At 40.9% G+C, this 26,036-nt stretch overlaps 1 protein-coding gene across 1 annotated transcript in view; it reads left to right on the top strand.

Annotated features, from left to right (window-relative positions):
• The window catches only part of LOC126483940 (uncharacterized), a 48,675-nt gene that overhangs the window by 2,549 nt on the left and 20,090 nt on the right, over window positions 1-26,036 (top strand). The window contains exon 2 of the mRNA XM_050107226.1: window positions 7,477-7,626. Within this exon, the coding sequence (XP_049963183.1) occupies window positions 7,477-7,626 (150 nt within the window). The remainder of the gene's footprint in view (window positions 1-7,476; window positions 7,627-26,036) is intronic.

The raw sequence follows: 26,036 nt of genomic DNA, 5'->3' as shown, positions 1-26,036 counted from the left end.
GCAAAATTTAGTACACAGACCTACCACATCTGGCGGCAACAACGACTGTAAACCAGCTGGCTCTAGAATCGAACTGAGCCTGGATGAGAGGTGCGGACATGTCATTCCATGTTGCTTCAAGGCCATGACACAGTTCATCAGTCATAGTACCTGGTGAGTGGTAACGCGCATCTTTCTAGGCGACCCACAACCACACGTTTTCGTAGAGTGAGATATCTGGGCAACGTTTTGCTCAGCGGAAGCGTCTAACACTATTACTCTGTGAATTGCGGAAGTTAATAGAGGTGAACGGGAACAAGAAACCCATAATGTTAGAACACAGTGTCAATTTGCGCTGCTTCGCACAGTCACGTCGAGTAAACATATAGGTGTAACGTCGTAAAGCGATATGAAGTGAAACGAGCACTTAATGACGGTGTAGGGAAGATTAATGGTCGACTTCGGTTTATTGAGAGAAGTTTAGGAATCTGTATGGGAGATGCCGCGCAGTGCGACCCATTCTTCAGTACTTATCGAGGTTTTGGATTCCCAGCCCGCCTCTGAATAACTTCGATGTCTCTCCATAATTCGACCTGAATTAAAGAAAGACATCGAAATAATTCAGAGATGGGCTGCTATATTTGTAACTTGTAGGTTCGATCAACTCACAAGTATTACAGAGATACTTGATGAACTCAGGTCAGTATCCCTGGAAGGAAGACAACGTTCCCTTCACGGCATACTATTGAGAAAATTGAGAGAAATGGCATTTGAAGCTGACTGCAGAACGATTCTACTGCCACCAATGTACATTTACGTAAGTACCATGAAGATATTGTAAGAGATATTAGGGCTTCTATAGAGGCGTATAGATAGCCGACTTTCCCTTGCATTCTCTGGGAGTGGAACAGGAGTATAGCTGGAAGAGTACGTTTATAGATGTAAATGAAGATGTATCGCGGTGGGAAAGACAGTATGGGCAGCATGAGGTCTTCCGTTAAGTCGTTAAAATACAAAGTCAGACAGACCTCGAAAATGGAGCACAGCCACTGGCCTTAATACTTGAGAAACGGAACGGCTGCTGCCAAATTTTCCAGCTGCGTGGACGGTAGGTGATCGTGTTGTGTATCCATCGCCACTCAATCTCATCACCTCAAGATCATATGGTGATGAACTCAAACTGGTGCAAACCCCCGTGGTGTCTGTAACATATAGTGTATGTGTATATGTGGTTGTCCAGTTTTGCCTCCGCACTAGTATTCTCACGCCTACAAATAATTAAGACGACTCTACCATCGACAATCTACACCTAGGGATTTCCATAAAACGAAGTATCGTGTTGTGGTTTTACTTCACTTCATTTTAGCACATCAAACCAATGACTCCTATCGAGATGCTATTAGAATCAATCATAACTTGGATACCGTAAATTATTTATTCTAAAAACACAAGTAGACTACAAGAATAAATAAATATGAAGTAACCACTGTCACATTCTACGCTACATCCAGTTTCGAGATTGGCAGAATGTGTGTTTGACTTTCTTTACACCACGCCCCCCCCCCCCCCCCCCCCCCACTTTTCTTTGTTATTAGACGGACATGAATTGGCTGACATTGATATGTGGTGAGAAACAGGAGTCCTCGGCCCTGACTGGCTCTTTCAGAAAACGCTCAGTGGACAAGCAGTGGAGCTCAATACATTTACTGCGAGAGTTTGCCCGTCCGCTAAGCAAGAGCGCGCATTTCACCTAGTAAAGTATAGACTGCATTTGTACAGCATCAGTAGTCCGCTCGGCGGGGCACTGGACGTTGTGCAGAAGACGTACGTGACATACTTGCAATTCTCTGCCTACACAATGGACGCACAATGCCGTCCGCAAAGCTAAATTTAATTGTAGCCAATCTCTCCAACATTAAAACACATGGTCCGTTTCTCCCAAATAACATTAGTCCATCTCTCGCGATTGTCTGGGAGAGATGGACTACACCGACTTCTACCTGCAAGGTGCGAACTCTGTGGCCATTTTAGGTTAATTTCATGCCTACACGTTTGTCATGCTGGCTGAAAAAAAACTGCTTCAAGATTGTACAAAATAAGTCTTATTAATAAAATTAAGTAACTACACAATAAATCTTTTCGAATTATTTGAAAGAAGAATGCGATTCTTCTCCAGAACTAAGACGAATAAAACAGCAACACTTCCTAGCCACGTTCGTTAACAAAAGAGCTTCCTCACAAATAGTGACGTCCTCTCTCTAGCGGCGCATTTGTGAAATATGCCACTGGTTCGTCTCGACCATTGAACCAGCTCTCCTGGACTTGCCCTAATTTGCAGTTCCTATTGGTGTCGCAGTTTTCATGACAGCAGTGGATAACTTCTTATAAATTATTATGATGAACCGGTTTGAAGCCTCTGTTAAAACTCCGTGAGAATCTACAGGAAAACATTATGTATTGAGTATTAAGGTTCTCCTCAGGTGAATTTGGTTTCACATGCAGGACATCTGTGTAGTATTCTCCTGTCTGACGACATTCGTATAGGTCTTGGTGCTATATCTCATTGTGTAGCCACGATTCTATCATGCGCTCACGTAGGTAAAAAGGGCCACAGAGCGTGGATCGGTCAGTTGCGATGCCACTATTCGAATGTACTGTAATATTTTTACACCATGCGGCATCGGACGTCTGGAAAACGGCTATCGCGTGTAATAAGCCTGAATAGCTTTGCTATGTAGTTCAGACTACTACACGGAATTACTGAATAAATATTGGCGATGGCGTACAAGAAATCGAATGTTAAATGAATTCTGATTTTCGTTAACAAAAATAACCTCTTTGAAGTGACTGAACAGAATGCACTAACTGGTGTACATTAATCACGCCTAGCAGGCGAACAACATTTACGTAACACAATACACACACACATATGATAAACACTTGAACTTACTGTAAGTTAGATTGATCTACACCAACTGTCAGCAATGATTTTAATGTTACTGAATTTGCATTGTACTGAATGTACAATGAGTACTGTGGTGGCAATAAATTCTTTAATTGAATAATCAATGAACACTGTAGAACTGATGGTTACTAGAGACGGCAAAAACATTACTTTAGAATCATTTTGTTCTAATGAAACTGAATGAGTTTTTACGTTGATAATGTACTGAAAAGCCACAACATCGAGTTGAACTGTAATCAATGTGGCACAGTACCTGGCGTCTTCTGTCAGTTGTATAATCCGGCGTTTGTTGGAAATTTTCGGCGTTAACTCCGATTATATCCTCTTGTAGCATAATACGCCAATACTCACGTAATATAGCCTTTTTACTGGTATTGCTGCACACACAGTGATGGATTTGGGATAATAACGAACTATTTTCTGTAAATAATTGATGACACTCGTGGAATGCACTTTGAATCACAAACTTATTATTTCACTCAGACATTACACTGTAGAGAACTTGACTTGATAAATATAAACTGGTTCGCTACGGATAAATGTACTTGTTATGGCGGCGGTATAAAATGCACTGTTCATAAAAACACTGTCGTACGATAACTACTAGTTCGTTGCTTGTGCTGGCATGAGCTCATCAGTGGATCTCATATGGTAGTAAGATCACATTGCAACATTAGCTGCAGACACCGGTCACTTCACACCTTGCTGCTGGTCGCTGCAGTCCGTCGTAAATTATGCAGACTTCCACAAGGCGTGCCATGTGCTTTTTGAGCGGGAACAGCAACTATATCGCTCACAAGCCGTCTCCGTCGAAATGTTGCATCCTGCAAGCCTTATTGCCCATTTGACTTGCTGACACACCATAAATCAAGTTCGTGTTTGTTGTAAGCTCAATTTTAACTGTCTATAAGAAACGTTACCGTACCGTACTAACACCGTCACTTTCGCGCCGCATAATCTCAATTCTGCATCTGAACAGTTCCAGAACACATCTCTATCTACTGCCCAATTCACGCACCAACCTGCATTGTCCACATTCTCGGGGATTTCTCTCACATTTAAACATTAATTTACGCTATGCCAAGTTCTCTATTTACAAATGGACATACCACAACATTACCATATTCAGTTACAGTCATATTTTATATATATAACTAATATTAAATTAATATTTTTACTATATGTAATAATGTTATCCTAGTTTAAAGCTTCTTTATTTCGTCGTCCGAGCGCAGCACTATTCAGATACTGCCTTACTCGTAGTGCTATTTCATTTGACTGCCGCCATGTGGAAGCACCTGTGCTTTTGTTTGCGCAACTATCCAACAGATGGCATGAGCGTCCACTTATTCAACTGCTGCGCCTCGGCTATGCTTCGTTGTGGCATTACACAGTTCGAGCGAAGCTCGTTTTCGAGAATGAGTTTTGTAAATCTGTTTTTATAAGTAAGGTATACCCGTTTTTACTATCATTTTCTATCCTAAAATAGTGTTTCTATAATTTTCAGTGTGATAGTATCCCAAGATGCGATGAACTTTTTGAAATATTTCTCGAAGCCTTCAGTTGCCAGTCTCTTTATTTCCTGTACGATTGTACAATTTTGGCCTTTGGCCATTTTAAAGTATTTTATGAATGATTTTTAGTATCAGATTATGTCATATATGTCATTGCTCCTATGGCATCATGTTATAGTCATAAAATAAATATGAGGTGTTCACGCTATTTTAGGAGGACATTATTTTCGAGCAACTGCATGAAAACCTCTGATTTATTTTATGACCATAACATGATGCCATAGGAGCAATGACATATGACATAATCTGCTAGTAGAAAATCATCCATAAAATACATGAAAATGGCCTAATGCCAAAATCGTACAATCGTACAATATATGAAGAGAATGGCAACTGAAGGCTTTAAGAAATCTTTCTAAATAGTATATTCTAAGAAGTTCCAGGAAAGTCTCTTGGTAAGACGTCCCGTGACATGAGACTTTTCCTTTTTCTTTTGTTTGTCTTGAACAGTTAGCCATCTTTCTGGGACTGAAAACTTGCATTGCCAATTTTAGATGTCGAGAACTAAGTTTGTGTCTTTAAAACTGTACCTTCTGCAAAAGATTACGTTTTTCTTTAGTCTTTACCAAAAACATATTTAGAAACCTATGTGTCATCTTTAGTGGGTCTCGTTTTGTTTCTGTAACATATAATACAAAGAATTTGGGTAGTTTCCGTTTTTAGGCTAAAAATTATATTTGTATTTATTTTTGTTGTGATTACTCTTCTGAAACTCCTTTGAAAGTAATCACTCTTAGAACAACGAAACTCCACTGGGGGCCGAGCCACACAATAACCCTGGGTTCGGTATGGGGCCGCGGTGGGGTGGGTGGACTGCTGTGCCTGTTGTAGGGTAGTGAACCACTGAGGGCTATGGTGGGAGGAAGCCTCTCCATTGTTTCTAGGTCCCCGGTTTAATATATACACACAAGATGACAGATCGGTGTCATAAATATTTGGATACAGAATAAAAAGATAAAATATAGATTTTTGAGCATGCTCGACATTCAAAACCCAAAATTAAAAATTTAGGTCTCAAAATCGATTATTTGTTACATTTTAAACCCCTGGCTCAGATAGAAGGTCCAGAACATAGTTAATTTCATCCAGGATGTGTCCAAACCAAACTTAGTTTATCTGCTCAACAATAATATTAGCAAACTGTTGTGTACATAGTTCCGTGTAGTCAGCGCATACAGAAATTTCCCACTAGAGCGCGCCCTGATAAGCACAACAGCGCAGGCGCAGCGCTCGTCCATCTCCGCACTACGAGATGGCGCTGCCTTAGAGACGGACCAAATTCTGCTTCCGTCGATCCACGTATTAATATGCAACGCAGCCAATGAGATTGCTGCTAATGTAGAACCTTTTCTCCTCGTGGATCACACTCGCGCAGTGATACCTGAAATCGCGAGGTGTTATAACGAGTGTACAGACCTCCGATTAGTCAGTCTGCGTTTATCTGCACCAGTCTACAGTCAAGTTTCAGTCTGCGCCTAATAAGATTATCATATTCCTGTACATAGCCATGAAGATAAATGTATAGACACTTTGTCAAGTATCAGAGATGTGTGAGAATAAGATTAACGTACCAAGACCAAAGGAACTTCATATTGTCAATTGTAAACAGCATCCAGAATCAAGTTACCTAATGTCTATGCTTTTTATTATTTTAATGAATGTGTGTGAAAACTAATCAAGTTCTGCTACTCTAAGCGTGCTACTCTAAGCGTGCAAGTGGCATTTCTATCGTCTGACCTAACGGCAGAAGATAAACATACCACGATAAGACCACGAGACATATTTCTGACACTCGCCTACTTCGTTAGAGCGACAAGTCAAATAATCTGATGGTGTGTGTACCAAAGGTCTTACAGTACGCACATCACACAAACCTTCCAATTATAGTGTTAAAATGTTCTTGATGAGTTTTCGCACATGGCAGAGCAGTGATAACATTCCTTTACTTCCAGCTTCATCGACACTAAATTCTGGCAGAGCAGTGTTCAATTTTACGTGAGTATTTCACTGGGAAGGTGGGAGCTTCATCCTGTTAAGTGACAAGATTAGCAGAAGCGTAACAAATGTTCATCTAAGTGGTACTGGTGCCCACACCCATCGTTCATTGGGAAAAGTCAACTTTACCAAATCCACAATGACTTGCAGGTTTAATGTTATAGTGACTGGCTTTTCTGCTGCTCACTGAATAATAGCTTGTCGCTGAACTCATCCTTTGGTACAAGGTTCTGAATTTTACTGCTGTTGGTTGTGCTTTTTGTCGTGCTTGCTACTCCCAACTGCTGGGAGAAATGTACTTGCACTACTTATAGCGAGGTGGTTTCCTTAATTTGCAAGTAGTCCCCGTTGCTGATTTGCTTGGGCTCTTTACACAAACAGCTCGAATCCTCCCCAGTACCTTCTTTGACGTCTGTGGGCTACCAGAACAGTTTGTAGTCCATAAATAATCAGTAAATCGCAATAGTTGCACTCAACATTGTATGCAGTACAAATGCGGTTGGCACTTGTTAAATTGTCTTCTAATGTGCATTTGCACGGTGGTATGTGTGCATTTCATAAACTGCTATGAAGCCACCATTTATTAAAAACAGAAACAGAGTTTTTTGTGATGAATACGTGAATTATACACGCATGTATGAAACTTATGGTTGACAAACTCACACGATCACCTAGCGTCGCATGCTATCCTGGATCACGTATGTTATTTCGAAACAGAATAAATCAGGTTTACTTTTTATAAACACTTTTGATATTTTTCTATCGTTATTTGTATTTAATCATTTTTTCGTACATAAAATAAGTTAGTTTCACTAACAGTTGTCAAGATATGGTTTTAGAGCCTATTAATTTTCGTTACTTTTATTTTGCAGCTTTAGTTTACCATTGTGAGATATTCCACCACTAACCAGATTTTTCTTCAAATTGTACTTTATTTATACTAATTTTTTCCATTTCTTGCAGGATATTAAAATCAATGGCGTGGCGCCATGTGACAACAATGACGAATTGGTTGTGGCAATTCGAGAGCATGCTGTTGAAAGGATAGATCGGTCGGTACTAGAGGCGAACGTCACAACTGACGTAACAAAGGAACTTCCCGTTGGCTTGAGCGTGAGTAACACAATATTAACCACTTCCTATGTTGCTGGAACAACAGAAGACAGTCTCTTACATGAAAGAAATGACATCCTCCCATTATCCCCATTGATGTAGTTGATATGTAGACCCAACACATTGTTTGAACACAACTCAAAAGTTCTAGATACAGCTTCAATACATTTTGCATTGAAGATATATAATTTGTAATAGAAATAACTGTACTAGATACCAGAGCCAAAGGCATCAGTCTCCTCGCTTTAATCTGTGCTTACTGCTCTCCTCGAGGAAAACTTCACAGGTAATGTGTACGTATTTACGAAAATGCCGCGCATCATGCAATATTGACAGTAATATAGCTGCATTAGTAAACGAGGGGAGTAAACAAATTAAAGTCAGAGTAATTAACAGGTACAGATCAGTAGCGCCCACAGGGATGGGGGTGGGCTCTGTGGGGTGGGGGTAGGGCAGTTGAGGGGGGGGGGGCGAGGGGGGGGGGACTGCTCCTACTCATAATTCGTTTAGGTTACCGATATGAAAAAGGGTGTACTGTATAACAACAGTATCCGAGTTTTTTGACGACTTACAGTTCTTGGAAAATGATTATAAAATGATCTGAAAATAACCATAAAATGGCATAAATATGATACAAAATATAAGTAATGTGAGCTGTAAAATAAATGGGAGGTTGGAACTGAAACTACAAAACGATAATATTTTTCTTTAATAAATATCATTCTTCGACGCTGTGCGAAAATTATTGTGTAACCGTCTTCCAGAGCTATCGCAGTGTATGACAGTCGGCATCAGAGGCTCTCGAAACTGAGGCAACTTCTGTTTATCGGACAATCTGCTCTAGCAGTTCGGCCATTTACTGAAACTGCTGGAGCGTGCTCTTTGATATTTTCTTAACTTATAAAAAGTAATCTAAAAAAATCGACTCACAAATGTCGATATTTCACGAACAGACATTACACGCGGTACAATATCGATACTAAATATCGATATTTTTGATTCAGTAACCATCTTTGGCAAAAGTTAACAGCAGTAAATGACGTGACGGTTGCAATAGGCAAATTAACTATCAGTTTTTTTAAAGGACATCTTATTCGCCGTTGGCTGTAGTAATGCTTTATTTCACAATTGCAATTTCGGCCTTTCCAAGTGGTACTGCAAAAGATTTTGTTGCAGCACATGTCAGACTTCAAAATCCTCCGACATGAATGAATGTCATCGCCAAAACAGATCTTTTAAAGTCTGACATGTGCTGAAGCAAAATCTTTTGCAGTACCACCTGAAAATGGCCCAAATGCCGAAATTGCAATTGGGAAATAAATGATTCCTACAGTCAAAGGTGAATGTAATGTCCTTTAAGAAATTCTACATGACTGTGAACCCCGACCATGGGAAGTTATCCATCAGTTTATATTCGCCACATATAAATACATTCTAGAGCGACATTGTTGCGTTTCTCCTGGAGGCACATGCGTTGTTCATTCTTTAATACAGTACAGTACCTCCATGACGAGAAATGCCAAATTAATTTTAAATTTGTTTAGCCAGAGTATTCGGGTTTGTTACATGTCAACAAAGTCTGACAATTACTGTTAAGCTATAATAAAATGCAATGATACTGCCAATCAACTGAGTGAAGAAACAACTACATCTGTATGCGTTCCCAACAAGACAACACCTATATCAGATTTCATTTCTCCCAATCTGATATAGACCGATTACGTGACCCGATGTCGACCAGTGTCTACATATACATAGGACCTGTATTTCTCCCGATCCGATGTAGAGCGATTTCGCGTCCTGTGGTCGTTTTTCTGTTGGTTTCTGCTGGAGACGAACTTTCTCCCGAATAAGAGACTTAGAAAAAAAGTGTGGGTTCAGCAGTTTAACTAACGAAGAAAGGGGGGCCAACATAAGTGTTCGAACATAAACATGTTTTCTAGTTCTGTCTTTTCTATAGTTATGCATAGAAAGTAGACAAAAATACAACTGGTACAAATTAAAGCTGAGTCTTCTACTAAACAAATGCAACTGAAATATATTTCCACTTCCAGAAAGAACTAAAATAGCTTCTTCATCTGGAACGAAGTATTCGAACAGAGGACAGCTAGTATTTAGTTAACATCTCCTTTCTACAAATTACTGCTGTTAGCCTTTCGGACACTGTCTGTAAATGAATTTTGGTGACTGCAGAGTGCATATTTCTCCACTTTGAAGAAGTGCTTTCAGATGGTCCTTACTTCTCATGTGGTGGTTCCTAACACGATCTTCGTATTCATTCCAGATGTTATCTGTGGGATTTAAATTGGCGATTAGGGCGGTGTCTTCAAAGTGTGTGGAGTGTTGTACACGATCCAAAGCTTCATAGTTTCAGCGGAATGCTGCCGGAAGTAGTAATCATTTCCTAATCGCGGCCTCTTGCATGCATCTTAAGATTCTTAAGAATCCTCCTGTATGCCAACTTATCCGTGATCCCATCAATAAACGCGAATTCCCAATGCCTGATGGATAGCCCCATACCATTACAATGCCTCCTCCATGTTTCACTGCAGCTACCATGTTCTTAGGTCTCGATTCTGTATTTGGTAGCCTTAGCCTTCACACTGAGACATCCACCACCATTGCACTAGTTGAATTTGCTCTCGTCCGACCAGAAAATGTGATCCCAGAATTAGGTTGGTTTCACCACCTACTCGTCACCAAGTTCTAAATGCTTTTTCGGATTCACATGATGGACGTATGGTTACCTCGTATGAATGCGAGCATTGTAACAACTTAAATTGGGAAGAAAACACAGAATATGTTGTAGGAAAGGTGAACCAAAGACTGCGATTTATTGGCGGAAGATGACAGAAGATGCAACAAATCTACTACTGAGACTGTCTGCACCACGCTGGTCCGCCCTCTTTTGGAGTACTGCCTTGTGGTGTGGGATCCTTACGAGGTACGATTAATGGAAGACATAGAGAAAGTTCAAAGAAAAGAATAACGTTTTGTGTTATCGAGAAACGAGTGTCACGGCCATGATACAGAATTTGGGGTGAACATAATTAAAACAGAGGTGTTTCTCGTTGCTGTGGGATCTTAACACGAAATTTCAATTATCAACTTTCTGCTCCGAATGCGACAATATTTTGTTCAAGCCGTCCTACGTAGGGAGAAACGTTCATAATAATAAAATACGGTAAATCAGAGCTCGCACGGAAAGATACAGGTGTTCGTTTTCCCCTCTGCGCTGTTCCAGAGTGGAAGAAGAGATTTATTATGAAGGTAGTTCTATGAACCCTCTACCAAGCACTTAAATGTGATTTGCACAGTATCCATGTAGCTGTAGATGTATACGTAACCGGAACTATTTAAAACCTGGTCAACTGTTCTTGTGTGAATATCGTTCAAGGCATCCTCTGATTTCAGATGCCGCCAACCTCGGATTTTGCTTCACCATTTTTATTATTTTTTCCCCTGTCTCTAGTAGGAAGTTTCGGTGGAGCGCCACATCTCTGCTTATTCACAACGCTATTAGTCTAGTCGAAGCACTGAATGGTAGAGAACACCGTAGTTTTGCTACTGTTGGCTGCACTGGCAGTTTCAGAGAGGAATATGTGTTGTTCGTGAAGATTAATTAAAACATTTCTCTCTTCCAGCGTTGTCTCTTCACATTCACACCACATTTCACTCGTGAACGCTTACAGGTACGCCACGACTGTGAGCAACTGTTGCGAGGCGTAGGATGAATACAACGGCTTCTTCGTGGTGGGGCACAAAGCAGTCGTAACACAGTGGCTGATAAATATATGAACTACGATATTACAAATACAGTTTCTGAGACACATAATGATAACGTTTGTATGTTTACAAATTCGTAGATGTGCAGGACAGTTTTTTGAAACCTGGCAGCCTTTACAGAATTAACCAGATAAATTCAAGGACTATCACCATATGACTGTAAAAATATTTGATATTGTTGAAGGTGCAAGCAACGATAGAACTGATCAACATGGCAGATTTAAGGCCCAAGCAGAGAGGTGCACAAGTGCAAAATCTGTATAGATACTGTAGCAAAACGAAAAAGCAACAACGCACCACGAAGGCATGATCCGAATGGGACGGAAATCAGTAGATGTGATGTACATGTACAGAAACAAATGACGACAGTTTCAGAAAAACTGGATGATTTTTTCAAGAGAAAAACTTCACAAACTGAGCAAGTCAATAACGTGTTGGTCCACCTCAGGGCCTTATTCAAACAGTTATTCGGCTTGATATTGAGTGATAGAGTTGTTCGTTGCCCTGCTGGGTGATATCGAGCCAAATCCTGTCCAGTTGGTGCGGTTATATCGCCAAAATCCAGAGCTGGTTGCACGACCTTGCCTATAATGCCCCAAACATTCTCAACTGGAGAGGGATCCAGCGACCTTATTGGTCAAGGCGGGGTTTGGCGAGCACGTAGCTGTTGCCGGGTGCGGGCGGGCATTATATTACTGAAAAGTAAGCACAGGATAGCTTGCAATGAAGGGCAGTAGAACAGGATGTAGAATGACGTTGACGTACTGCTGTGCTGTAAGGATGCCGTGGACATCCTGATATGAAAAAAAAAAAAAAAATGGCACCGCAGATCACCAGTCGTGGCTGTCGGGCCATACGGCTGGTGAAGGCAACGCAACGCTGTACGCGGCGTCTCTAGACGCGTCATTGCTCGTCATCGGGGTTCAGTTCGAAATTGGATTGAAGACAACGCTGAAGACAATTCTACTGCAGCAATCAGATTCCAGACCGAAGACGTATTTGGAAATGCCTCTGTCAGGAGTGGGAAACCAACATGAATGACGTCAGCCACAGGGACCGACAGCCAGGTGTGATGGTCTGGGATGGTATTTGTTTTCTTGGCAGAACCCCTTTGGTCGTCTTCCGTGGCACCCTTACAGCACAGCGGTACATCGATGATATTCTACGCCACGTTTTATTGCTCTTTATGGTAAGCCATCCAGAGTTTACGTTTCAGCAAGGTAAATGCCTGCCCATACACGTCGAAAGCATTTACTGCTTCGCCGGGAAGGTCACCGGATATATCCCTAATTGAGAATTTTTGGAGCGTTACGAGCAGGGGCCTCCAACCAGATCGGGACTTTGACGATCTAAAGCGCCAGTTGTACAGAATAATTACGCGGACATCCAACATGTCTATCAGTCAACGCCAAGCGAAATTAGTGCTTGCATAAGGGCCAGATGTGGAGCAACGAGTCATTAGGTTGCTCAATTTGTGAAACTTTATCTGTTGAATAACTCATCCATTTGTTTCTCTGTACACGTGTATGACATCTACCGATTTCCGTCCTATTCGAATAATCCCTTCGCGGTGTATCTGAGAAAACCCGCTGGGCAGAACAGGTGATTAGGATTGTGGAAAGGGCCAAATAAAGTGTTGGTCAGTTTCACATCAAAACACCTTTAAAACAAAACAGCACATAGCCGAACCTTTACAACTACGAGTTTCAAAATCTAATTCTTAAAAATTAACAAGATAAATTTCAAGTGACTGAAGACATGCAGTTAAAATTGCAAATAATATATATATATATATATATATATATATACAGACGAATGGAAAAACTAGTAGAAGCCAACCTCGGGGAAGATCAGTTTGGATTCCGTAGACACACTGGAACACGTGAGGCAATACTGACCTTACGACTTATCTTAGAAGAAAGATTAAGGAAAGGCAAACCTACGTTTCTAGCATTTGTAGACTTAGAGAAAGCTTTTGACAATGTTGACTGGAATACTCTCTTTCAAATTCTAAAGATGGCAGGGGTAAAATACAGGGAGCGAAAGGCTATTTACAATTTGTACAGAAACCAGATGGCAGTTATAAGAGTCGAGGGACATGAAAGGGAAGCAGTGGTTGGGAAGGGAGTAAGACAGGGTTGTAGCCTCTCCCCGATGTTGTTCAATCTGTATATTGAGCAAGCAGTAAAGGAAACAAAAGAAAAATTCGGGGTAGGTATTAAAATTCATGGAGAAGAAATAAAAACTTTGAGGTTCGCCGATGACATTGTAATTCTGTCAGAGACAGCAAAGGACTTGGAAGAGCAGTTGAATGGAATGGACAGTGTCTTGAAAGGAGGATATAAGATGAACATCAACAAAAGCAAAACAAGGATAATGGAATGTAGTCTAATTAAGTCGGGTGATGCTGAGGGAATTAGATTAGGAAATGAGGCACTTAAAGTAGTAAAGGAGTTTTGCTATTTGGGGAGCAAAATAACTGATGATGGTCGAAGTAGAGAGGATATAAAATGTAGGCTGGCAATGGCAAGGAAAGCGTTTCTGAAGAAGAGAAATTTGTTAACATCCAGTATTGATTTAAGTGTCAGGAAGTCATTTCTGAAAGTATTCGTATGGAGTGTAGCCATGTATGGAAGTGAAACATGGACGATAAATAGTTTGGACAAGAAGAGAATAGAAGCTTTCGAAATGTGGTGCTACAGAAGAATGCTGAAGATTAGATGGGTAGATCACATAACTAATGAGGAAGTATTGAATAGGATTGGGGAGAAGAGAAGTTTGTGGCACAACTTGACCAGAAGAAGGGATCGGTTGGTAGGACATGTTCTGAGGCATCAAGGGATCACCAATTTAGTATTGGAGGGCAGCGTGGAGGGTAAAAATCGTAGAGGGAGACCAAGAGATGAATACACTAAGCAGATTCAGAAGGATGTAGGTTGCAGTAGGTACTGGGAGATGAAAAAGCTTGCACAGGATAGAGTAGCATGGAGAGCTGCATCAAACCAGTCTCAGGACTGAAGACCACAACATATATATATATAATCTCAGAGATAGGCGGAAAGCCTCAAGGAAAAAGTGGATAGAGCAAACGTACACAAGGTGCAATAAAAACGGCTGAAGGCCATAATTAAATTTCAAAATTTTAACATATATTACATAATCTTTTAAGGCAGAAGGCCGCTTAATGGCAAATTTGAGAATAAGGCTTTAAGCAGCTGAAGGCCCATAGTTGATTTTCCAAAAATTCAAAAATACGTTAACCTTTAAGTTTTCAATGGGGGAAAGCACACTAAATTAAAAAATAGAAAACAACGCAACGACAATAACTAAATCTAAGAATAAGGTTTTAAGCGGCTGAAAGCCCACAATTCATTTACATAGATTGATTTACATAAAACACAACAAAATTTTTTTTCTTTTAATGCATTGGCTATAATAGATTGCCAATAGACCATTAAACACCCTTGAAAAGGGCAATATAGAAAACAGCACGCACCCCCCCCCCCCCCCCCCCCCCCCCCCTCCTCCCTACCTCTCCACTCTCCGGTGGGCCTGCCCTCGAAACATTAAGGTTTACTTAGGTGAGTCAGGTGGTGGGCCCAAGTACACTTGCTCTATCGGTAACCCAACCAAGAGACAGTCACGGACCGACCGAGCAACCGACTTGCTAGCCACCAATCGGTACACAAAAACTCAAAGACCAAACAGTTGCGGATGTGATTATCCACAATGAAATATGTAGTAAGCTGTCAAAACTACACACCATGTTGGACAGCGGCAACAGGTGTGGACAGGGCGCTGCCTGAAATTACGCTAGTGGCCAGGACAGGTAACCGAACACTAACGGCCACGTGGCAGAAAATTCCGCTGGTACACTTGAATTGTAGTGAACCAATATAGTTAATTCCACCGCATGGCGGCTCAGTTTCACCACTACAAATACTCGATGTTGCTCGCAGGACAAGCTCCCCAAAAGCGAACTACCGAAACGAACGACACAACATGAACGGACATGGCTTGGGTACTTAACACACCACTCAACTTTGACGTCCTGGGTCGGTGAGCCACGAAGCTCGTAGCGATCGGACAGCTCCACACACGCTCCGACACTGCGCAGGGACAGCCAGTGGACCCAGCCGACTGCACCGCACGGAGATATCCTCCCTGGTCCGCACCAACCGACCTACTCCCTCAGAATGCCGCTAACATCTAAAATAGTCGTCAGTGGAAATAACGCAAACTACACACACAACCTGACTAACTTGCACGAAGATCTGAAGGATACCCAACAGCAACTAACAAGGGAACCTCCCCATCGCATCCCCCTCAGATTTAGTTATAAGTTGGCACAGTGGATAGGCCTTGAAAAACTGAACACAGATCAATCGAGAAAACAGGAAGAAGTTGTGTGGAACTATGAAAAAGTAAGCAATATATACAAAATGAGTAGTCCATGCGCAACATATGGAATATCAAGGAGAGTCTCAGCTCAGGAGCGCCGTGGTCCCGTGGTTAGCGTGAGCAGCTACGGAACGAGAGGTCCTTGGTTCAAGTCTTCCCTCGAGTGAAGTGTTTAATTTTTTATTTTCAGACAATTATCAAAGTTCAGACACTCACACATAATCAACTTCGCTCTCCAAAATTCCAGGACATGTTCAGATTTGCTTGGACATATGCAGGATTTGATGGTCTACACACGGAAAAATTTGAAAACGTTAAAAGGGAAAACTGTGTGACTGTGAAACTGTAGCAGTTTATGTGACAAACTCTTATGTTTTCATCACTTTTTTGGGAGTGATTATCACATCCACAAGGAAACCTAAATCGGGCAAAGTAGAAGAATCTTTTTACCCATTCGCCAAGTGTACAAGTTAGGTGGGTCGACAACATATTCCTGTCATGTGACGCACATGCCGTCACCAGTGTCGTATAGAACGTATCAGGCGTGTTTTCCTGTGGAGGAATTGGTTGACCTATGACCTTGCGATCAAATGTTTTCGGTTCCCATTGGAGAGGCGCGTCCTTTCGTCTACTAATCGCACGGTTTTGCGGTGCGGTCGCAAAACACACACTAAACTTATTACAGTGAACAGAGACGTCAATGAACGAACGGACAGACCATAACTTTGCGAAAATAAAGGAAGTAAAGTTTTCACACGAGGGAAGCCTTGAACCAAGGACCTCTCGTTCCGCAGCTGCTCACGCTAACCACGGGACCACTGCGCTCCTTAGTTCAACCTCTCCTTTATGTTGCCTATCTTGCGCATGGACTACTAAGTTTGTATATTTTGCTTATTTTTTTTCGTAGTCCCACACAACTTCTTCCTGTTTTCTCATCTCTGTTCAGTTTTTCAAGGCCTATCCACTGTGCCAACTTATAACCAAATCTGAGAGGGGTGCGATGGGTAGGTTCCCTTGTAAGCATGCGTGAAGACAAATCAGGAGTCGATGCGCACACACACACACACACACACACACACACACACACACACACACACACACAGCCGACTCATGAACGATCTGTCCGTTAGGACGACCGACCGCCGATCCAGCAAGACCGTGACCCGGCTCAAGTGATGTGTGGCGGCAATGGTCGGGCGAGCCATGTCGACGCAGATCTCACAGCTCCAACCCGACTGCACTAGTGCCGCATTGCAACTCCCCGACTGGCAGGTCCGGTCTGCGTTCCAGACGCGTTCCAACTGACTGGCAGCCCGAACTCGCGACCCGAACTGCCTTACGACAGACAACGACCGGGAAGTAATAACAGTCGAACAAAGATACTACGAGAGGGGATATACTGATACACGCTGCTAGCACCGCTCACGGTTAGGCAAAGCAGCAACTCAGTGACGACAGTAATTTAAATTAACGTAGTGAGGTGAAGTACGTTAAAAACACGGAGTAAAATACATGATGGTGGAAACTTGAGCCACGCACGGCTCAGTGTCTTTTCTTGCCTTAGAGTCTAGATTGAAAAATAATTAGTGGCGTAAGACTGACACAGATGAAAGTATACAACAGTACTCGTAGAAGAAAAAATTTTCGAGTAACCATGGCACCGCTAACAAACATGACGCGAGAGCTTTAAGAATGTGTGGCTGCAAGCCACAAGTGTGAAATATTTCCTAGTTACTAAAAATCTATTTGAAATGTAATTTTTTCGAGTAAGCTTTCATCTGATTTGTCGTAAATTTCAGAAGGTCAGTCTCAACAAGAAATACAATTCTAGTCCAGCACGTTACTTGACGCAAATTACTGTACAATAGTCCCTATTGAAAGATTTGGTCCACATGTCGTCCTCCCATATGGGGGCAGTACGGCACTCGTCTCCGCAGAGAGCCACGAAAAACACACCCAGTTCATCTCGTAAATCTTGACACCACTGAACAGAATAATCACAATGTCCTGTTACCCCGTATTGCGTGTCCACATATTCGTAGACTGTGGCATTATTTTCATGGGGCATCATGACAGAAGACAACTTAGGCGTAGTGTAACTAATATTTATTCCAAAGTGCCCGTGTCTAAGCCACCGTTTTCATAACAGAGTATGATGCTCCTCTATGTACGATGTGAAATCCACCTCAGCGTTCCTGGCGCGATGGCAGCAAGTATCCCACAACGTGTGGCAGGTAACTTCTGTTAATGAACTCCCGTATTACACTGTCGCAAGATGAGAGATCAAGACTTCGGAGTGACCATTCCAAAGGTACAGGCAAATGGACAGAACCACGTCCAATCCATTTATCAGGAAATAACGCACTGAGATATTCTCTAAGGGCAATAGTATAATGGACTGATGCTCCATTCTGCTGGAACCATACACGACCGAACATTCCCCGATCTTACAGAGGTGGGACAAACCGATCACGTAACATGGTGAGATATGCAGTATGATTCACAGCACTGTCAAAGAAAAAATGGACCTACCAATTGGGCTGCAGACATTGCAGTGCAAGGCATGATGTGTGGTGGATCGTGATTAAGTTCTTCATAAAAATGTGAGTTTCCTTCATTCCAGAAATAAATGTTTCTCACGTTTGCTCTGCGATAAACAGCAATCTCTTCCAAGGAAAACACATTCCATCTTCAACGAAGAGCTGTGAGGACATCGAGAATTCGGCCCCAAGCCTGATGATGTTACTGTGTGTCATTACCACTCAATTCATTTATGAACTAAGGTATAATAACTTCAACTTTATACGTTTTCGTAATGTCGAATGGAGAAAGGACTTCTCTGGGGAACATTCGACAGACGCTGCAGCCTCGACAAAAATTTCCAGTCGTGTTAATGGACGTCCTGAACGGAGATCTTCTATTATAAAAATGGTCGTTTCCATGGGAAGGTTTTCGAAACATTACACTGAAATCATCCTGAATATCTCACCAAGTTTTCCCTGTATGGGGTCGTTTGTGAGCCTACGTGCTCATTACGATCCGTTCCTCCAAGGTGTAAGTGACTCGTCGGCCTTGATTCGGAATATATCAGCACCTGCATGAATAAGAAACAACAAACATCTAAGTAATACATAGGGGGTAATGGGACTTTGTGATCATTCTGCATCGCGGATGCAGTTCTTAAACCGTATTAACGGGAGTGCTGTACGCAGCACTTCTGTGGTGACCCCACACAAAAAAATTGAAAGGTCTGATGTCATTTGATCTCCGAGGCCAAGGTACAAGCTTGGTGTGACCTATCCATCTTGGACCACGTCGACGCATTAGATATCTTATATCAGCAACAAAATGTGCCTGTGCTCATCATGCTTGAGCCACATTTCCCGAAGTTGTGCATGGTTGGAAGGGGGGGGGGGGGGGGTGAGGAGGGGATGCGTGAAATTTGAGCCCAATTAAATGGGAACTTAATAGAAACTTGTGCATTTCAAATACATTCCTACTAAGTAGGACACTATTTGATAATGAAGTCAATGGCAGTTCGTAGCTACACATTCCCAATTTGCAGTCAGCTCGGACCAGGGCAATGCTGTCACTGCTGCAATACTGGTTATTTTTCGTGTTTAACTATTCCTGTTAGTGCATATCGCTAAAACGAATGTCGCACTCGACTAATTTGGGTTCACTACATCGAATGGACACGTAAAATGCAGTGTTAAAAATATTTTTTTTTTTTTTTTTTTTTTTTGTAACGGGAAAGAAACCGACGATTTCCGTCGACATTAGACATCCCATGGCAGACGTGATAAGCAGTATGTTTTTGGGTTGACTCCAGCTAGCCACTGCCAAAACAAAATTACAAAAATCTCCCGAAACACCAGGAAACATGAGCCTGACGACTCTTAGGAGGGGCGTCCGGTATGTAAGAAGAATATATTTTTCACTAATAAAGAAATCAAACAGCAATCAGGTTTTTATAATTTGTTTTTATTACTGGTACTTGAAGTTCAGAACACAAATATCAAAAGGCCAAAACCGTACGACTCAACTAACAAAAATTCTCGAGGGAATTAACTTTAAGTTTTCGGAACATCTTTAAAATTTAAAAAAAAACATGGTCTACGAGCATTTCCGTGGAGCGTAAATTACGTGAAGGTGGGAAAAATGCTCCACAGAGACTGGTAATCGCTGCTTCTTTTGGTAATAATTTTTTCATTCTTTCCCCTTTCAGTTCGCAAACGTACGTCATGTAAATATAAAATTCATCAAATACTTGCTAACTAACAAGTATCTGTCATTTTTATGAAAAAGCACGTCTCTATATTTCTTATTCTACAGCACACACAAAATTGCATTGCATAAGTAATTCTTAGTTATCGATCTATTCTAAGAGATAGTTAATAAAGATTGTTTCAATTAAAAAAAGAGAAACATTAAAAATTAAATTCTTTTATCTTTACATTTATCATGCTTCATGTGAACTATCGCCAACCACTTCTACCACAGCGCCACAACGTCCGTCGACGAATTGACCTTGATTTAGGTTATTAAAGACGCTAGGAGAGAGCGAAGAAGAGGAAAGAATACACAGTGAGGGCCTCTATGAGATGCAAGATTTGTCTGATGTGATAGAAGAAGAAAACGGGAGTCGACTTAGAAGAGCTAGGGATCCAGTATTAGAATCAGAATCTAAATTAGCTTTGGAAGAGTTAAGATTAAATAAGGCAGAAGGAATAGATGACATTCCACCAGTATTTCTAAAATCATTGGCGGGCAGGAACGGCTACAAAGCGCCTATTCACGTTGGTATGTACAATGTATGTGTTTGTCAATGTACCTTCTGACTTTCGGAAAAGTATCGTCCACACATTACGAAGACTGCAAGAACTGCCAAATGCGAGAATTATCGCACAATCAGCTTACCACTTCATGCATCGAAGTTGCTGACTAGAATAATATAAAGAAAAATCGAAAAGAAAATTGAGCATATGTTAGATGACGATCAGCTTGGCTTTAGGAAAGGTAAATGCGCCACAGAGGCAGTTCTGAGGATGCGGTTGATAATGGAAGCAAGTGTAAAGAAAAATCAAAACACTTTCATAGGATCTGTCGGCTTAGAGAATGGGTTCGATAATGTAAAATGGTGCAAGATGTTCGAAATTCTGACGGAAACAGGCCTAAGCTATAGGGAGAGACGGGTAGTATTCAGCATAAGAGACAAGAGGGAACAATAAGAGTACAAGACCAAGAACGGAGCGCTCGGATTAAAAAGGGTGTTAGACAGGGATGTAGTCTTTCGCCCATAGTGCTCAATCTATACATCGAAGAAACAGTGGTGGAAATAAAAGAAAGGTCCAAGAGTGAAATTATAATTCAAAGTGAAATGATATCAATGGCAAGATTCACTGACGACACAGCTATCCCGAGCGAAAGTGTAGAAAAATTACAGGGTCTATTGAATGGAATGCACAGTCTAATGAGTGTTGAGAGTAAATCGAAGAAACACGAAAGTAATGAGAAGTAGCAGAAATGAGAACAGCGAGAAAACATCAGGACTGATGGTCACGAAGTAGACGACCATAAGGACTTTTGCTATCTAGGCAGTAAAATAACCCACAACGGACGGAGAAAGGAAGGTATAAAAAGCGAACCAGCGCTGGACAAAAGCAAACTAGTATCAGACATCTTAATTTGAGGAAAAAAATTCTGAGAATGTATGTTTGGTTTGGGGCACAGAAGTAGTGAAACGTAGACTGTGGGAAAACCTAAAGAGAATCGAAGCACTTGAGATGTTGTGCTACGGACGAAGGTTCAAAATTAGGTGGACTGATAAGTTGAGGACTGCGGGCGTACGGCGCAGAATCGGAGTGGAGAGGAGTACATGGAAACCACTGACAAGAAGAAGAGGCAGTACGATAGGATATCTGTTAGGACATCAGAATATAACTGCCATGGTACTAGAGGAAGCTGTAGAGTGTGAAAACTGTAGACGAAGACAGAGACTGGAATACTTGTAGCATATAATTGAGGACGAAGGTTGCAAGACATTGGTGAAAAAAAATTCAATGTCGATTTTTTTCCTCTAGGGTTGCGTAGAACTGCCAGTGACTGATATTTGAGTTCTGAACTTTATTTATTTATTTATTTATGCATTTATTTTACCTGGTAAGATTAGGGCCTTCAGGCCCTCTCTTACACCTAACCAGGCATACTCAGATTCAACAAATTTCAGTTTCTACAGAATATTAAGGACATATAACATGTTATACAGTATTAATGTTAAAGAAAAAAAAATTGAGATTATAAAAGTAGTACAATGATAATTATAACAATCAAAAAATAATTATAACAGTCAAGAATAATAATAATAATAATAATAATGACTATGTATATGAAAGTAAACATATTTTTCTTTTATGAATGTCAGTCCCATTGCTAGTTGGGAATTTACTCGCTATATTCTTGCAGCTTGTGAGTTATTCTCATCAAGCAGAGACATAAGACGATAGAATGGGGTGGAAGAGATATAGAAGAGGTAGATAGGTTAGAGGAAGAGAAATAGAATGGTAAAATTCGAAGCTATGATGGAGAGGAGAAAGAAAAAGATGAGAGGGGCACAACAATGGTGGCTATACCGTCCCTAATATGTAAGTCTTGAGTTCCCTCTTGAACGTTGAGTGGTTCTGGATAAGACGCAGATCACAGGGGACTGCGTTCCATAGTCGTATGGCTGAGATGGAGAATGACACGGAGAAAGATTTCGTGTTATGTAAAGGTATAGTCAAGATGCTAGTCGTATCCGATCTGGTATTGCGGTTATGTAGTATAAAATCAAAAATTATGAAAATACGATCGCTGTGTGTCTCGTTTTAAGAGACTGTAGAGGTCTTGGTGTTACCTTACATGGAAATGAAGTGTTACTTGTTTTAACTTTTAGCACTGTAATAAGGTTTAGGAATTTATTGCAACGGGCCCCATATAAATACTGGTCGTATTAGTGCAGTATGTATCTGAACATAGCCTGTTGCACCAGGTACTTTATGTTTTTTAAATATTTTACCGATGACAAACATTTTATAACGTGCTATTTTCATTCACTTGACGCCTTAGGCGTGGCGTCAGCGTAAAATGGACTTGTTTCAGAACAAGACCTAGTCTGTTGAAACCGGTTGTCTTAAACAAATATATATATATATATATATATATATATATATTTTTTTTTTTATGGGGTCTTGGCTGTTGAATGGTTTTTAGCAATTAAACAGATTGCCCTTGAGTTCCTTGAAAATAAGAAAATTCAATTTCGAAACTTACATTCTGTTCCTGTCTGAACTGTTTATCGTTCACATTTCCCTTCCGTACAGAGGAACATCCCAGACAAATACCTTCAGAAAAAGCTTAACATTTAAATTCATATTCCTTGTTAACAAATTTATCTTTTTCAGAAATTTTTTCTTGCTTCCTATCTTCTTTTCGTTAATTCCTCCAGAGTGCAATATGATCTTCCAACGAGATCTACCGTTTTTCCACATTTACGTAAATCATTTGTCAGTATTTGACTTATTAAACTTGTAGTTCGGTAATATTCTCACTTATCAGCACCCACCTTCTGTGCAACTGTTTTCTAGAATGATAAGTCTTCTGATTTCATGTGGTTAGCCACAGCTTGCTTTTCTGTGCCGAACTCTTCATTCAGAGTAGCATTTAACAAACCTACTACCTCAATTATTTGTGGTGTCTATTCTGGTGTCCGTCTTCCCCTACAGATTTTACCCTCTACAGCTCCTAGCACCATAAAGTTATCACCTGATGTTGTGACACATATTTTCGATATGTTCCTTTCTTTTCCGATTTTGCGGAAAACCGGGCTCATTTCGTTTCAGTTCAGCTAATTTTCAGCAATCTTCTACCACATCACATCTGAAAAGCTTCGAGTGTCTTCTTCTTCGGTTTCCAACAGTCCAAGATTCACTTCCATAAAACGCTGTGACCAAGACATACGTCTCTGAAATTTCTTCCTCAAATTAAGGCCAATGTTTGATAGTACACAGTAGACTTCTCCTTGCAGAAATGCTATCTTCGCCCTGAATTTTAATCTCACTCCTAAATCTTTCACTTACGTCATTTGCTTCTTCGACGTTATATCTGAACGGCAAAAGATAAAGGCTGCATCCCTGTTTTACATACTTTTTTAATGTCCGCCTCCATATCTGAGTCGTCAGCGTGGTGGAACGCCATGTGTGTGTTTGTGTTGCATGGGGGCTTAATTAAATATGATTGAAAATATTTTTTATTTTTAGTAGCTGTTATGCCGATTACGCTGTGTCTCGTAAACGGTTGGCCCTGACTAGTATTATTACGCTATCTGACTGCAAAGAACAACAACAAAGAATGAGATGAAAATTTTCGTTAACACAGTTAATTAATTAAGTCCCCAGCAACTATGAAACCTACGAAACCTAAGCATAAGTATAACTGTTCTGTATGTGGAAGTATGACTCAACGCACATCTGGCACGGTTCTTCTTCAACAAGACAAGAATTTTTTTATACCAATTTTACTGACGTGATAAAAGAAAATTACAAATACTATAATTGCTCAAGGAAAGTAGAATTACACTCTAATACAAGAACACACGCCAGATGCTTTGTTGACTGAACCTGTAATGACGCATTATTTAGGACACTAAAATAAAAACAAACTGAGTTAATTACCTCATTTATATTGATCAAAATCATTCTAATCCTTACATTATATCTCAACCAGAACTCTCCAATATCACATCTCAGCACGCACTGCGTAATAGCACACCTCAACAAACACCCTCTGCTACAACATCTCAGCACAGACTACCACGAGACCTCGACAGGCACTGACTACTACGAGCTCTCTCCAAGCACTGACTGCTACGAGTTCTTAACAGGCACTGACTACTACGAGCTCTCGACAAGCACTGTGGAGGCGGCTTAATAATACTCTTTGGCGCAATCTCTGGCGCAGTGGCTCAGTGTAGCCACCTTTCATATGCCCCTCCTCCACAGGCCAGAATTTGATGGTATTTTTGCCAGCACTGGTGGTGAAAATACCACCAAATTCGTCCAGAAAAATACAGACAAAAATAAAAGATAATATTAATACCTAAATATCACATAATTAGTTAAAATTTTGGCTTTGCACTGACCTTTCAATAACCTAATATATAAAATACAGTAGGCAATACAAATTCTTTTCATACATGTGGCTTTACATAATAGTTTACACAATACATAAAAAATCAGTTTATACAAATGTTCGCATAAAATACTTTTAATTATTCAAACAAAAGAAAATAGTTGATAATTCCAGCCCAGCAATGGTCAACAGGTGCAAACACCAACAAGTGACATCGTTTCAGCAGAAGCAGTCCATCAGTTGCACCCAGCAACGTTGAGCAGGTGCAGACACCAACAAGTGACATCATTTCAGTAGAAGCAGTCCATCAGTTGCACCCAGCAATGTTGAGCAGGTGCAGACACCAACAAGTGACATCATTTCAGTAGAAGCAGTCCATCAGTTGCACCCAGCAATGTTGAGCAGGTGCAGACACCAACAAGTGACATCATTTCAGTAGAATCAGTCCATGAGTTGCACCCAGCAATGTTGAGCAGGTGCAGACACCAACAAGTGACATCATTTCAGTAGAAGCAGTCCATCAGTTGCACCCAGCAATGTTGAGCAGGTGCAGACACCAACAAGTGACATCATTTCAGTAGAAGCAGTTCCATTAGTGGCACCCAGCAATGTTGAGTAGGTGCAGACAGCAACGAGTGACTTCATTTCAGTAGAAGCAGTTCCATTAGTGGCACCCAGCAATGTTGAGTAGGTGCAGACAGCAACAAGTGACTTCATTTCAGTAGAAACAGTTCCAACAGTGGCACCCAGCAATGTTGAGTAGGTGCAGACACCAACAAGTGACATCATTTCCATGGAAGTAGCTTCATCTGTGCACCCAGTAATGTTGAGCAGGTGCAGACAGCAAGAAGTAACAGTTCATAATATTCACTATCACTAATCACACTGTTCATCAGCAGAAATTAAACATGTCCTAGTGACACCAATCATGTAGAAAACGTGCAAGTAACAGTCCATAATATTCACTATCACTAATCACACTGTTCATCAGCAGAAATTAAACATGTCCTAGTGGCACCAATCATGTAGAAAAAGTACAAGTAACAGTCCATAAT

The sequence above is a fragment of the Schistocerca serialis genome, chromosome 6, assembly GCF_023864345.2.
Source record: "Schistocerca serialis cubense isolate TAMUIC-IGC-003099 chromosome 6, iqSchSeri2.2, whole genome shotgun sequence".
NCBI classification, from domain to species: Eukaryota; Metazoa; Arthropoda; class Insecta; order Orthoptera; family Acrididae; genus Schistocerca; species Schistocerca serialis.
Note: the sequence above shows the minus strand (reverse complement) of the source record. Positions and strands in the feature narration are given on the sequence as shown.